The following is a 15,995-nucleotide window of genomic DNA, read 5'->3' as shown; positions in this document are numbered from 1 at the left end:
TATCTGAATTTAAGATTATAAGTATAATTTGCACGAACTAAGCTACTTCGGTAGTAAGAAAATTATTGTTATTTCTTGAGGTCCGAGTTCAAGCACCAGAAATATTAGGGGTGTGAGCGTTCAATGTCAAATAGTTGATAATTATCTTTGAACAAATATTATATTGTACTTATCCTAGATTAACTAAAAAAAAGATTTTACATATAATTTTGAATAATACGAACCAAATACTCTTCTAATTGAGTTCGAATACTCGAGTTAAGCTTTAAAATCTAAATTTTGTTCGAATTTGAATTTCTTAAAACTTGAGCTTGGTAGGATTCGGTTAAATAGTTGATGTTAACAAAATGCGGACGGATTAGCCAGTTTCATTGAGGTTGATCCCAATGGGCTTAGTTAATCGTTATTAGAATAAATCAAGAAAGTGCCAAATAAAGTTGTAAACGCGGAGTTTTGGCTTGGCTCGCATTATCCACACTATTTAAGGATAAATCAGAGCTCAAATTTCGAAAGCAGGTTCTCAATTTCATTTAGGAAAAAGAGAATGGAAGGAACCGAAGGGGAAACCATAGACGGTGCTCCAAGATTACAGATCGCCGTTCGATGTGCCAAAGCTGCGTTTCTGCTTTCTTCACTGAAATCATATTCTAATAGCGTCCTCCGATCTGCAGAAAACGACGAACTTGAGGTAAAATCATAATTTGACATTTCATACTCATAATCGCTCGAATTTGTGTTCAATACGGTTTTCAGTTAAGATCCTGATTAAAATCTCGATTTCTCCCGACTCGACGTAGAAGGAGAAGATGACGAGAGAAATAGAAAACCTGAGGGTGGCGTTAGTGAAGGAACGGCTTAAGATCAAGCAAATCAAGCAGCGTGGATCAATGGAGCTCACTCTTCAAGTAATCTTCGTTACTTTGATTTCTTGTTTCGTTATAAAGTTAGCATTAGATATCTTTCTCGATTGATGAAGATCTTAATTTTACCAACTACCGAGTAAACTAGCTCCGGCTTAAAAATTTTCAATATTTTCCATTCATTTTCATATATGAAAGTTACGAAATGCATCCGATTTTGAAAGAAAAATTCACTTGTTTGTTTTCAGATCATCAAATTGCCTAACAAATTTACGCATTTTTAATTTGTTAGAATATCTCATTTTAGGCATTGATTTCCTTTTATTTATTGATTTATGAAATTAATATAACTTCAGTAATATTTTTACATGTTTATGTATTCTTTTAATAACATTTAAATAAGATGGAAAGAATATTGCTAAAATATGCAGATTAAACAATCTCAATGAAATTTTGCAGTCATTGACTAGCCCAAAAACTCAGTTGAATAATAATAATAATAATAATAATAATAATAATAATAATAATAATAATAATAATAATAAAATAATAATAATAATAATAATAATAATAATAATATAATAAAATGTATATAGAGTTTTTTCCAAAAACTCAGTTGAATAATAATAATAATAATAATAATAATAATAATAATAATAATATAATAATAATAATAATAATAATAATAATAATAATAATAATAAAATGTATTTATAGAGTTTTTTTACTTAACTCGACACTAAAATCCACCACTTAAAGAGGCCGACGCTATAAATTATTGTATAAACAATCACTCTCATAGGGTAGATCCTATACCTGCACATAAACAAACATTTAGGGAAAAACCCCCTTACCTCATAATATATAAAATTAAAATCATAACAAAAAAATAATTAAAATATAATAAAACACCAGATGAGTGTTGTATGAGAATGAGATATGAATATATATTTTCTAAACATGAAAAAAAATAAAAGTGACCTGTATTTTTCGAAATCAAATGTACCCTTAAGTCCTCACCACATTTTCAATAGAAAGGTCCACCTCAAGCAGGTAAAGTTTACTGAATGGTATTCGAATACCTCATGCAAACAAGACCCTTGGCACGTGCTTCGAATATAAATCATACCAGGGCATTTGCATGTGGCCTGAAGCACTATATGTATACCCATTATTTTAGATAAATTATTTAATTTAATTTAATATATTAAGGGAGAAAAAAATTTACATACTCATTTTATTTAAAAAAAAAGTAGTATTAATAGTTTTGTATCTCCATTTTTTAATTTCTAGATCAGTCACAAAATTATACATATATGAAATTGTACACAGCTTAAGAGTTTCACGATTTTATCAAAATTTTTTAATTATTGATAATTTATATATTCTATAGATATAATTACTAATTTTTTTTATAAAAATAACATCTTCTTTCATTATTAAAATTATTTTGAATTATATAAAATTATTTTAATTGATATCAATTTGTATTAATATATTGATCTATATAAGATTTTTTTAGTTTAAAATTACCCCTTTATCTAAAAAACTATAGTAGTTTTAATTATTAAAATTAATTGATTATTTTATAATATATTATAGGGTACATTTATATAAAGAATAGTTTCATATTTTACTAATAAAATAAAAGTACTTATATATAAAATTATTTTTTAAATATTGATAAATTTCAAACAATATAAATACACAAATACTCATCCATAAACTTGCTTGAAAGGCCGAGTTTCAATATATATGAAATGAACTTGAAGACGAAAAGAACTGAAGAAGAAGAGAATTGATTAACCTTTTGAATCCGGTTCTTTGAGCTTGAAGAGCAGCTCTTTCGTCGGCGGTCACCGGATAACACCACCGGGAAAAATTACGATCGAAGAAATCCCAGTCCGGCAAGAGTATACCACTGATCCCGATCATTCCAAAGGCGTAAGTTATCATCATCTTCTTCAAAGACAACGTGGACACCCCAACTAAAACTATAATCAGCGATAACCACACTATAGCTGACCTTAGAGTAGCGTCTTTAGCCATCGATTCAACTCTCCAAGATGAAGAAGCGACGGCGGCTCTGAAAAATGAGGTAGAATCGAGGAAGGCTGGTTCTCTATATATCTTTTTGTGGTGAAATCAATGAAAATAATTGCCGCTTGTTGTCTCAACGGTTTCTGAACCTCTAAAAAAATCAGTAAATGTCGGTAGTTGCCAATTCAATTGAATTCGAGGCTCTTCCTGAGTTGGAGTACTTCTCAAATCATTAAATGTGAGTTCGACATCTTTGCATTGCCTTTTCGTCGTATACTATTTACTTTATTTTTTTATTTGAGAAGTACATAAATAGTATCGGATTATAAGACGTTATTTTATTGATTGTCTTAATTATTATAATTTATAAAATAACTTTTTAATTATAAATTGTTATTTTGTTGAGTCATTTGACTGTTAAGAATTGTAAAATAATCACTCAATTATTCATATATTTCAAACTCATCATTAAAAAATTAACGGTTGTTTGCGCTAGACTTTAACATACTTACTGAAATATGATAAAACATGATCACATAATTGTTTGAGTTGTATTTTGTGGATCGAGTCCCTATTTATATTATATCGTCGAGTCAATACTTAAAACATTATGTCGTCGAGTCAATCCTTGAAAGCAAAGACGGTGCTGATAGAAATAATTAAAATACGATTTTATCATATATCAACATCTAACTTTGACATCCGTCAATTTTTTAACATAAGAGGATGAGTTTAGAACATATGAATAGTTGAGTAATCATTTTTTAATTTTTAATAGTTAGGAGACTCAATAAAATAATATCGTATAATTAAAAGATCATTTTGTAAATTTCAATATAAACTCAAAAAGATAATCCTGTAGTCAGGGCCGGAACTACTAAGGGATTGGGAGGAGTTGTGCCCCCAACCCAGTAAATTTTTTTACATTTAATTTATATATGATTTAAATATCTATGGAATAATTATGAAATTATCCCCTTAAATTTATAAAAATTATATTTTGCCCCCTTAAATTGAAATCATAGCTCTATTGTTGTCTATAGTTATAAGATCATTTGTGTACTTTACTCATAATTATTTTAAGTTCTATTAAATAGATGTTGCTGATTCATAGTCAGAGATATCTATGATATAACTATATCAGGCGACGACTAAATAATTCGCATTTATTATTTCATAAAATAATAAAATATTAGAAAGATTTTTATATATTTAATAATGCAATTTAGGTTAATCTAACTGATTGTGAATTTTCTTTTTTTCTCGACCTTTTACATCAGAGCTAAACTACACTTGGATAAATCTTCTTGTGGTATCACACATTTTATTAAATATCTTATAATAATATAAAGTTCGATAAATTAATAATTAATATTATATGCCCATTTCTATGTTATTTTTATGGTGTTTTTTTTATTCAAAATTGCAAATCTAGAAATCATGTTTAAAATAAGCAAGTCCATTAGCATAGAGAAGCAAATAAAGTTTGCTAATAGATCTTGGACATCACTGAATCCACTACATTTTGGGCATGAAGCCAATCTCCCTTTGTGTCTCTAATGGACCGAAACGAACTAAAATGATAAAATATTTGAGCATAATTTAGATTAGAGTTTGAAAGTTTAAGTCGAGTCGAGTTCGGAACAAATTCTTAGGTAATGTGTTGAAGAAAAGATTCATTTAAGATAATGTAAAGATTATTTAATAAAATATTGTATTTATTATAATGTTTTTGGGAGGACGGTTGTACCATTCGATGTCTTTAAGAATATGTTTGAAAGACAAATGCTTCATGCAATTAAAACACCAAGCTTAAAAGACGATGAGTGATATAGGTATCTTCCCAAAGACAATGATTCAAGCGTGTTCTCAAAAACACTGCAATAAATATTATATCCTAAAGAATGATCTTTCCAACATCCTAAATGAACAAACTTTGTTCTCAACATATTATCGAATAATTTTTATCCATTGTGATATAAAAATCGCATAATTTCCATCGCTAAATCAAACTCGTTTAATTTCATTTACTTAATAAAAATAAATTTAATTTTTGTATTTGATATCTAATTAAATTATTTAAGTTTATGTTTGAAATTGAGTTTACATTTTTTAATTTTAATTAAAAAATATTGACTAATCATTCACGTATGTTTAGACCAATAATACAGGCGCCAACATTATTTGGTACAATAGGGTACTCTAAAAAATTATTTTGTAATCTATGATATTTGTTACAATATTAAGTAAACTCGTCACTTTGAGGGGATGAATTCTTAGATGTTATTTTTAATGGATCTAGGGATGTGGACCTTTTGTAGAAGATTTTTTTAATATTTTTAAAAGAACTCATCACCATGACCTGATGAGTTCTCATAAAATACATTATTATTTTTTAATTAAAATAATATATATATATATATATATAATTAAAAAAAGAATTTGTCAACACTACGCGAGTTTCATTTAAATTTGAAAATTATAGTTGTTGGTTGAATTTTAGGCAATGGCTAGATTCAAACGGATATAAACAATTAGTGGAAGGGAACTCGTCACTATACAATTTATTTTATTTGATATAAAACACTTTTCTAATTTTTTTTTTTGAAATGGGCGTTTTGTATGATATTATTGAATGAGTGCATACAAAACAACACAATGATAGATACCTCATTAGAAAAAAACCTCCCTATACCTAAGTTGAGAAAAAAGAGTACACTCAATCGATGTTGGAATAAAGAACAACAACATAGTTCGTAGGGGCAGAGCATAGTGATGGCCCAAAGGGACTCCGACCCCTGTGAAATTTGTATATTTAATATAATTTTGGTCTAATAGTATTTTTGTTCATGTAAAAATAAATATTTAAATTAAAAATATAAAAATTTATTAAATAATTAATCAAGTAGGATAGAACTAATAAAGGATAACCTTGTGTTCTCAAACTTTTTGGTCTAATAACAATTTAGGTTATTGTAAGTTTTAATAGTAAACAAATTAAATGTTATTTTGTGAATTTTGAGTTTTTTTTCCTTTTTTCTTTTTTTATAAATCTAGGGTGAATACAAGGTAATATATGTACAAAGACTCTCAACTATTTAACAATGAACGCTCATACCCCATATGAGCAATGCTCGAACTTGAGACCTCAAGAATAACAACAATCCCTTAATCACTAAGATTGCTTAGTTCATGTTTAATTCTGAGTTTAAATATTTAATAAGTCTTTATATTTTTTTAAATAATCTAATATTTCGACCTTTGTCAATATTTAATTCTAGTTCCGTCCCTGAGGTCAAAAACAATAAACACACATAGGCATCCAGAGACCACAAAGGGCACATTAGGCAACCCAAAGACTACCAATAACTCAGCCACACAGGTAAACGGAGTCACTCCTGAAGACCAAGCTCGAAAACCTAAACCACGCTCCATCACAGCACACAACAATAAGCTATTGGACCACCTCTTCCCAAATCCCATCTTCTTCATAACAAAGTCCAAAAAAGCCCAATCAAACGTATCATAAGTCTTCTTCACAATCTACAATTTGTTTTCATGCAGAGAACGCAAATTGGTTTTCCTCTACAACTTCACTCATGCAGACCGCCAACCTTTTGGATAGGACTCGAGACAAAATTTTATGCATACCGCCTACAAGAGAGAAAGGCCTAAAATCATCAATGAGATCAGCATAAAAACAAACCAAGTAGTTGTTTTACATGTAATATGGGGTCCCTCCACATTTTCACAATATATTTAAAATATTTATTGTTTATTTTTATTTCAATAAATCTTTATTGTTTTATTGAACAATGGTTAGCCAAAATTGACAGTATTGGCTGGTCTCATATAACTGAAGGACTGCAACTTGTATTATACGGAGTCTCCGGTGAAAAATGTTTGAAAATATACCACCAAGTTCGTGCTTTCCTTCACTGTTTGGACTACGTATATTATATTAAGTTAACAGATTTCAAAGATTTATGTATCAAATCATAGAAGTATTACATAAAATCAACGCTAAGCTTTCTTACATTGAGTGGCACTCATCGTGTGATGTGTGTAAACAATTGTTATATTCAGTGGGTCCCGATTTAGTTATCGGTTTTACTTTTGTTTATTCTAGGTCTTACCAGACATTTAGTTTAAATTATTTACGTTTAATATCCGATGGAGATCATTAAACCTGAGGTGGAGTATTGGTGGGTAAGTTATGGTTTCTTGAGGTTTGGTCAATGTGGGAATGGTCCTAATTAGGTTATCCATTAGGGGCTTACACGCAACTTCCACTCCAATGGTTTCCAACTGTTCCCATATTATCAATTCCAAGAGACAAGCTTCATCCTCAACCCATCCCCTTACATGCTATGATAGCTAAATAGAAGATAACATATGTTTAAAATCTTTAATAATATATATCAATCTTTAGATATAACTATTTAAACTATAGACCTTTACGAAATCAATGACGGATACAAAATTTTATATTAAACGGGACGGACTTCTAAAATTTTAGAAATGAATAGACTAATTATAAAATTATGAGGGACGAAAATAAATTTTCAATAGAAAATATATAAAATAAATCTAAAATACGTGATAATTTTAAAATATTAGAGATTGACTGCCTCGCCCATCTTTCTCTTGGTCTATCCCATTTAATGGCTTCCTTTTCCTCCTTTTAAAATTATATAATTATAATTAAGTGTAATCATAAAATTACACTCTAATTTTTTAAATTAAGAACTTAAATTTTGCTACCCAAGTGGAATGTCTACCTTCGCCCTTGGTTGAAACTCTAGGGCGAGGCAGGAAGGGGCATCGGCTGCCTTGGCTAAATAAATAATACAGTCGTAATTTTACTTCGACCCAATAATTAATAATTTAAGTTAATTTAGGCCCTTAGTTAAATAGTAAAATTTCATTGCTGATCCCTACAAAGTGATAATAATTTTAGTTTAAGTGGGTTTAACGCGAATTTTATTTTTGCCTCCCCATTGTTCTTAAAAAAAGTTTATCTATACCCCAAACATTGTTTTAAATTCACTCCTGTTAAAACTAGTCATTAGTCCAAATGATACAAACTAAGGATGATAATTTCACCAATCCGGTTCAGGTGGGTCAATTTTTTATTTTAAAATTTTAAATTGGAGTTGAGTTAGATTTTTTTAAAAATTGGATCAGGTCAGGATGAAAAAAAACTCTACTTGATTCGATATAATAATATAATTATTCTATATATATTTAAGGTCATTTAAAATATTCATTTTTATTTTATTTTTTAATTAGATCTTTATTTTATCTAATAAAAAAATTATTTATATAAGTGTGTAAGATGTAGGTTTTAACTTAAAAATTGGGTCAAATTTTGGATTAGACTGGACTCTCCTAAACTCAGATTAAGTTGGATACAAGTGAACGAGTTCAATTTTCAAATTAAATTCGAGTCGACTAAAATCAAATCAAATCTGATCCATTGTTATCCCTAATACAAATTGATTTAACCGATATAAAACCTCGTTGAAGCAACGAGGTTGATTTTATATGTTACATTTTTTGTAATTAATGAGAATTGAATATTTTTAATGTATATTAATTATATATTAAAATTAACAGTATCATTAAGGTAAATTTATTAATGCATTTTAACTATATTTAGGGGACGCACAACGGCAGGAAAATGTCTTGGCCCCTAAAATTAAAAAATTTCAGATAAACTCGGTTCACCACTTTATTCGTGGTTCTAAACAATAAGGTCAATCCACATCATTTTTTAAAGGTGAATTTTCGCCTCTTTTCTATATATAAAAAAGAGTTGGTAGTTATTTGAAAGTTAACTTGAGATGAATGAATCTTATTGGTTGGGACCACAAAGATGACGTGGTGAGCCGGGTCCATCAAGTAATTTCTCCCTAAAATGAGAAAATTCAATAGAATGTTATAACCGATCATTAATTATATTAAACCAAACAATTTAATTAAGGGTAAACTACAGAAATAATCACTAATGTTTGGGTAAGTTTTCATTTTTCCCACTGAAGTTTCAAAAGTAATAAATTAGTCACTAACGTTATCTATCTATAACAAAATGATCACTAAAATTATTATTTTATAACAAAATAATCACTAACGTTATCGATTTATAACAAAATGACCACTCTACCATTATCTCTGTTAAATTGATGACGCAACATCGTTAATAAAAAAAGTTAATATTTAGTTTTACCCATAAACTATTGTTAAAACATCAAATAGATCCTTAAATGATGATTTTATATCTAATTTATCCAAAAGCTATCTAATTTTCATTTCTTTTAAACACCCCACCATCTCAATTATATTCTAACTGCTTTCCTTACAAAACAAAAACCACATTTAAACAAACTCTCATTTGTCTTTAAATATTCTAACCACTTTCCTTACAAAATAAAAACCGTCCCTAAAACACTATTTTTTACATTAAAAATAATTGAATAAATGGCTTTAAATACTCATGTATTTGTCTTTAATGGAAAAACTACATTTATCTTTGCAACGTGTCATTTTATAAGAAAGGTGGTTAGAATATAGTTGTGTTGGTGGGGTGTTTGAAAAAAAAAACTATAAATTAGAAAGCTTTTGGGACATATTAGATGTAAAATCATTATTTAAGGACTTATTTGATGTTTTAGCAATAGTTTAGGGGTAAAACTAAATATTAACCTTTCTATTAACGTTACCACGTCATCAATTTAATAGAGATAGTGGAGTGATCATTTTGTTACAAATCAATAACGTTGATGATCATTTTATTATAAATCGATAACGTTAATAACTAATTTGTTGCTTTTGAAACTTCAGTGAACAAAACAAAAACTTACTCAAACATTTATAACCATTGGTGTAGTTTACCCTTTTAATTAAATTGAAAATCAACTCCTCCATCATTTTTATGCTGGATTAAATCTGATTTAAAAATATTTACTTAAAAATGAAAGGGGGGAAGTAGGAGCAGATGTGTTGATGATTATGTGTCGGTAGATATTTAGACGCAATGGTTGGAAACCTCATGAATCAAGCAATTCAGTTTGTTTAACTGACAATTGAAACTTTAAACTGAACCTTGTTTTTATTATATTATATGACATCACTGCTTTATTTATTCAAATCACACCATAGTCCACCCGACAAGGTACCTGTATCCAAGGACTAATTTCTTTATTATTCATTTAAATATCATACATTATAATGATATTTATCATACTCATAATCATAATAAACAAAAATTAAACATCTATGCATGAATATAATTTAAATATGCATAATTATCACATGAATCAAACGATCACAGTGAATAAAATAATGATTGTTATCAAATGATTGAAAGTATTTAGAGATTTATATATATATATATATATATATATAATTATTTCAAACCCATTATAAGTGATTATTCTAACATTTGAATCAAATTTTTTATGAATGTATATTCTGAAATATTCAGTGTCATTTTATCTAGGTTAAGAGTTTGTATAGAAAGAGAGGTAAAAATGATTAAAAATATTGGTCCGTGTCAGTGTTGGAGCTGTTGGCAAATGACATCGACACTAACTACATTGACAAATCAAAGAAGAGTTTAGGTTTGAAAAGAGCTATTTTATCTTATGTTTTACGTTAAGTTCCCATTCTTATTCTTGCACAAGAAATACATCAATCTAAAACACACACTCCATCAATAACTAATACCATTCTCCACTTGTTAGTTTCTTCATATGATTAGCTCTTACGAATCAAATGATAACAGTAAATAAAGTAATCGCAGATTGAGAATTTGTTATCAAATATTTACTTATATTTTAATATTTTATTAAAAATGCAATGAGTACGGACAGCAAAAAAATCATTTTAATAATAAAATTAAAGAGTAAGTAGATTGTGTTCACATTTGAGACAATAATTTTACATATGTTTTGAATGACTTTTGCAATGCTCGTATAAAAATCTCAGCAACTGATCGAATGATTACAAGTACAAAAATACAAATATGTGATGAATGATTATCGTGCTGTCTAATTAATTTGCCTGTCCCAACATTTGGGTAAAGCGATGAATGTTTTTATTGGGATATTAGAGAACCTTGGGTATGAATATATGTTTGAAGTAAATATTTTTACTTTTAATTTCTTTTATATTTATATATTTATGTACGAAGCACGAACCAATCATTCTTAGTGATAAACAAATTATTATTATTCCTTAAGGTTTTTGGTTTTGAGCAAAATGAATGTAAGGAGTGTAAGCATTTAATGTTAAATGGTTGATATTAATATTTGAATCGTTTATTTATCTCAGATTATATATATATATTGACACTAAATTCAATAAAAAATTTATGGTTATATATGTTACCTTTGGTACGTAGATTTCTTAATAAAATTAATGCTCATCATGGAATATAAATAGACAATAGGACGTTATAGATTATTGAAGCCATGCAAAAAGTGCAAACCAAACAAATACGTAATGACAAAAGGATTATTGGTCTTCGTTCCCTTGCGTGCATGAAATGCTTTCCTTTTGATTTCTTTGACCAATTTCGCATATCCACGTTTTCACAAAATCATATTTTAATTATGTTTAAGATGCAATGAAAAAAATGCACATTATTTTCTCTCTTTTTTTCGCAATTTTAATTGAAAAAATTAACAAAAAATCTTTATACATACGTTGCAGGTAGACGTTGAAGCCGGGAAAAAGAGTGTGTATAAATAGCATGTATGGGGAGTTTAGGTGATGACAAAGAAGTTAAAAGAGGAAGAAAAGAAAAGAACAGCATGGGAAGATCTCCTTGTTGTGATGAAGATGGTGTGAAGAAAGGACCGTGGACTCCCGAAGAAGATCAAAAGCTGGTTCAGTTCATAAAGAACCATGGCCATGGTAGCTGGAGAGCTTTGCCTAAGCTTGCAGGTTTCTGCTTTTAAACCCTAAATTATCAATAATCTCTTGTTTTCGTTCTCTGTTTTAAAGACTTGGAATCGGCCATTGCAGGTCTCAATCGATGTGGGAAGAGTTGCAGGCTAAGGTGGACGAATTACTTGAGGCCCGATATCAAGAGGGGCAAGTTTTCTCAAGATGAAGAACAAACCATCCTGCATTTGCATTCCATTCTTGGAAACAAGTAGTATTTCTAAACTTTTGATTTTGATTTCACTTCTTTTTTCTATGTTTGTTTGAATTCTTATTATATATTATTCTTGTGTTAAAAGGTGGTCAGCCATTGCAACACATCTGCCTGGGCGCACAGATAACGAAATCAAGAACTTCTGGAACACTCATTTGAAGAAGAAGCTGATTCAAACGGGGATAGATCCGATGACCCATCAACCCAGAACCGATATCTTCTCAAGCTTGCCACAGCTGATAGCCCTCGCCAGCCTTAAAGACCTATTGGAGAATCCATTGCAGGCCGAGGCTGCTCACCTGGCTAAGCTTCAATACCTCCAGTTTCTCCTCCAATCTTCGCCTTCAATGACCAGCAACAACAGCTATGGCGCCAGCGCCATTGCAGACGTGGAAGCAGCTTCTCTCAACTTATTAAATTCAACCCATTTTTCACTTGGAAGTAACATTATTAATGAAATTTCTCAATCCCAACTGCTCCACTATCCACCACAACAACACGTCCCTTTCGGTTTCCAAACATCGTTGAATAATATTGAGAAGAGAGCATCAATGAACAGTGATGAGATGGGCCACTGCTCCAACTTTGTTATCGGCCACGGTGATAACCTAACCGATAACTCGTCGTCGTGGCTTCTTCAATCGCCGACGACACCTCCGGCAACAGCGGGATCCGCCGCCGATGCATCGGTGAGCAATAATCCGGGAGATTCGAGAAGTGCTTCGAGCTACAATGGCGCGGCCGCTTCCTCTCCGTACTGGTCTGAACTCTATTTCGACGACTCTATCATATATGGGACTATTTCATAGATGTGGTTTTATTTTATTTTTTACATTAGAAGTCTTGAGAGTGTTGGGTTTCGGATTTTCCATTGTTTGATGTTACTGTAGATAACTATATTGCATATCAGCCGTTAATTTCCTATACGTCGACTATACCGATTATCAATTGTCACGAAGATTACAAATTATTTGATGGATTCAATTCACCACGTTATATGTGATCTTAGTGAATGAGAGTCACAAATTTTAAAATAAGTATTCACTTCTTATTTACATGTAGGAAAGAAGCGAATATTCACCTTGAAAAAAATGATATAGACAAATATATTAATTGAGACTATAGATGACGTGTGAACATGGATCATTCAACGAATACCATCTTATTTACCAATATATAATGATTGTGTTTATGTTAAATTAAAGGGTAAATTATATAAAAGGTCCCCTAACTATATGATATTACTTTGTTGACTCATCTTACTATTAAAAGTTATAAAATGGTCCTCCGACTATAATATGTTATTTTGTTGAGTCTCTTAACTATAAAAAGCTACAAAATAGTCATCCGATTATTCATTATATTCCAAACTCGTCATTTTTAATTTAAAACATTAACGGTAGTCTTAATTGGATGTTATTCTCCTGTTTGAGATATAATAGTCGTTTGAGATTCTAGGATCAAATTTTATCATATCACTATCATATCTCAGAATACAAATTAACATCCAGCTCAAATTGTCGTCAATTTTTAATGAAAAAGGACGAATTTGAAACATAATGAATAGTCAGGTCACCATTTTGTAACTTTGAATAGATGGAGGACTCAACAAAGTAACATTCGATAGTCGGTGACCATTTTAAAACTTTTGATAGTCAAGGGACTCAATACAAAGAAACACCTTATAGTCGGGGACCATTTGTATATTTTACCCTAAATTAAATAATTAGATAATTTGTACGAACCACACAATCTCAGTGGTTAATGAGATGATTGTTATTTCTAGAGGTCCTGAGTTCGAGCATCAACAATTGTAGAGATTTGAACTTCCATTGTCAAATGGTTGAGAGTCTTTAAAACACATGCTACCACTTGTAATCATCTTAAATTAATAAAAAGAAGAATACAATTTTTGGATAATTATCTTATTATGAACCATGTTTTAGACTAGTGTCATCATCTTAGCTCTCAAAATATTCATTATGTATACATTTTTATCATCTTACATAAGACTCTTCAATCACGTTAGAAGGAAAGGAACCTACAGCAAAATTGTTATACAACAACGTTTTTAGCGACGTTTTAGAGTAAACGCCATTACCATTAAACATATGGCCGCTATCTTTTATGGTGTTGGTTTTAGCGGTGTTTTTTCGTCACAAATGTTTTTAACGGCACTTAAAAACGACTTTATAACTGAAAAAACGCCACTAAAAACCTGTTTTTGCTGTGAACATATTAATTGATTAACTTTTTATTGTCTTTTATTTATCCGACCACCTTTAATTATTATTTCGGTCATTATACATCAACATTAGTGTGAACCACAAACGATTAATCAAATCATACTCGTGTCTAACCTATTCGATCATTTTCAATAATAATATTTTATGCTAATATATTAACTGATCCTATTATATTATTCGACCGCAATATATTTATCATTTATTTATGCTAATATATTAACTGTATATTTGATTTAAACATATTTAATATTTTATTTTTATCATTAATTTATCATAGTATTAGACTCCATTAAGTGGTTAGTTGACATGCGTTCTGAAAACATTAGCTTTCAATTAAATTATTTTGAAGATTTTGTAAATTATTTTGGATTGGGGTGAGACATAGTCAATCCCTTGAGAGAAAAGAAATCAAATTTCTCTAACTACTCTCATTAGAATGAAAACTTTACATTTGCATAATATATTTATGCAATTCTAACGAATTGTTAGTTGAATTAGTAATATTATTTTATATTTTAATACAATTTTGAGATAATATATGTATTCGATTTTAAATTTAGATAAATTTATATATATATAAAAGAATTGTTTCAATGGCAATTATATAAAAAATCAGAAGAATAATTTAAAATTTTGAAAAACAATTGAGGTTGTCAAATAATTAGTTTTTGAATTGTGTTTATTTTATTTTATAATTAATATAAATTCTAATTTTACCTTATCAATTCAATTGACAAATATTGTTTGAAAGATTTAAAACCTCAAGGCCTGGAATGAAACCACTCGGGATTCGACCAGTGAAATTATTGTTACTCATGTTGAGCAATCCAAGAGAAGAGGTTGAAGAAAAGATATCCCGTGGGATTTCACCGGAGAAGCGATTGCTTGAGAGATTCACTGTTTTCATGAAAGGTAAACAGAAAATCGACGAGGAAACCAAAATCCCAGACAGGCAAAAGGTGGCGGCGGAGGGATCCCAGTTCGACAAGAAACCAAAAGGGTCGTGGATTATTGAAGACTTGAAAGACAAAAGCAGCTCGAGTTCTTCGCCAAGGTCGGATTCGGACAAAACAAGAGTGAAGAACATAAATAAGAACAACACAACCGTATTAGCTCCTTTCTTTGCCATCTCCAGCACAACATGTAAGAAAGATTTCAAAGCTTTGAATCTGGTTAAACAACAGCTTACCTAAAGAATACCATTAGATTATTATAGTATCTAGATCTCAGAGGTTAAAGGGGTTTTGTCTGAAATAAAATAGAGAAGTTGGATTTGAAAGAGAGAAAGAACAATGGCAAGTGAAGATGGTATTGGTGGGGAGGAAAAGCAATTAGGGAATAAGAAAGAGATTTCAATGCAACTTGGAGTTAAGGGCTTTCGAAAGATGTCTGACTAAGATGTTGGAAGAAGATGAAGAAGAAGAAGTCGAAGAAAGAGAAGAATGAGGATAACGGAAGTTAAATGTCACATCAGTAAAAACTAAGAGGTAACTTTAACACCCCAAATTACGGGTTAGTAGTTTCGAGTTTACCCGAAAGACCTTGTGAAATTTATAAATTAAGTTGTTGGGTTTAATTGGGTTGGATTTGGGGCCCAAATAGTCACAAAAAGGGGGATTTTTAATTAAGGGACAAAATATGAAGGACCTAAAGTGTAATTAGACCATTATTGGTTTTGGAAGATAT

At 29.8% G+C, this 15,995-nt stretch overlaps 3 protein-coding genes across 3 annotated transcripts; 2 read left to right on the top strand and 1 right to left on the bottom strand.

Annotated features, from left to right (window-relative positions):
* The first annotated feature begins 467 nt into the window (after window positions 1-467).
* Window positions 468-974, top strand: LOC120157486. The gene is made up of 2 exons (XM_039168590.1): window positions 468-688; window positions 798-974. The coding sequence occupies exons 1-2, from the start codon at window positions 545-547 to the stop codon at window positions 969-971; spliced, it is 318 nt and encodes a 105-aa protein (XP_039024521.1). The 5' UTR covers window positions 468-544; the 3' UTR covers window positions 972-974.
* A 614-nt stretch (window positions 975-1,588) lies between these two features.
* LOC120157508 (signal peptidase complex-like protein DTM1) lies at window positions 1,589-15,743 on the bottom strand. Its single transcript, XM_039168608.1, has 3 exons — window positions 15,715-15,743; window positions 2,668-2,935; window positions 1,589-1,676 (listed from the first exon to the last, which is right to left on the bottom strand). The coding sequence occupies exons 2-3, from the start codon at window positions 2,907-2,909 to the stop codon at window positions 1,589-1,591; spliced, it is 330 nt and encodes a 109-aa protein (XP_039024539.1). The 5' UTR covers window positions 2,910-2,935; window positions 15,715-15,743.
* On the top strand, window positions 11,704-12,872 carry LOC120157624 (transcription factor MYB93-like). Its single transcript, XM_039168707.1, has 3 exons — window positions 11,704-11,849; window positions 11,931-12,060; window positions 12,149-12,872. The coding sequence occupies exons 1-3, from the start codon at window positions 11,717-11,719 to the stop codon at window positions 12,870-12,872; spliced, it is 987 nt and encodes a 328-aa protein (XP_039024638.1). The 5' UTR covers window positions 11,704-11,716.
* Window positions 15,744-15,995: the final 252 nt, after the last annotated feature.

This window comes from Hibiscus syriacus, unplaced genomic scaffold (assembly GCF_006381635.1).
Source record: "Hibiscus syriacus cultivar Baekdansim isolate YM2019G1 unplaced genomic scaffold, ASM638163v2 tig00111273_pilon, whole genome shotgun sequence".
Lineage (NCBI taxonomy): Eukaryota > Viridiplantae > Streptophyta > Magnoliopsida > Malvales > Malvaceae > Hibiscus > Hibiscus syriacus.
The sequence above is the reverse complement of the archived record's forward strand: the minus strand, read 5'-3'. Positions and strand labels throughout refer to the sequence as shown.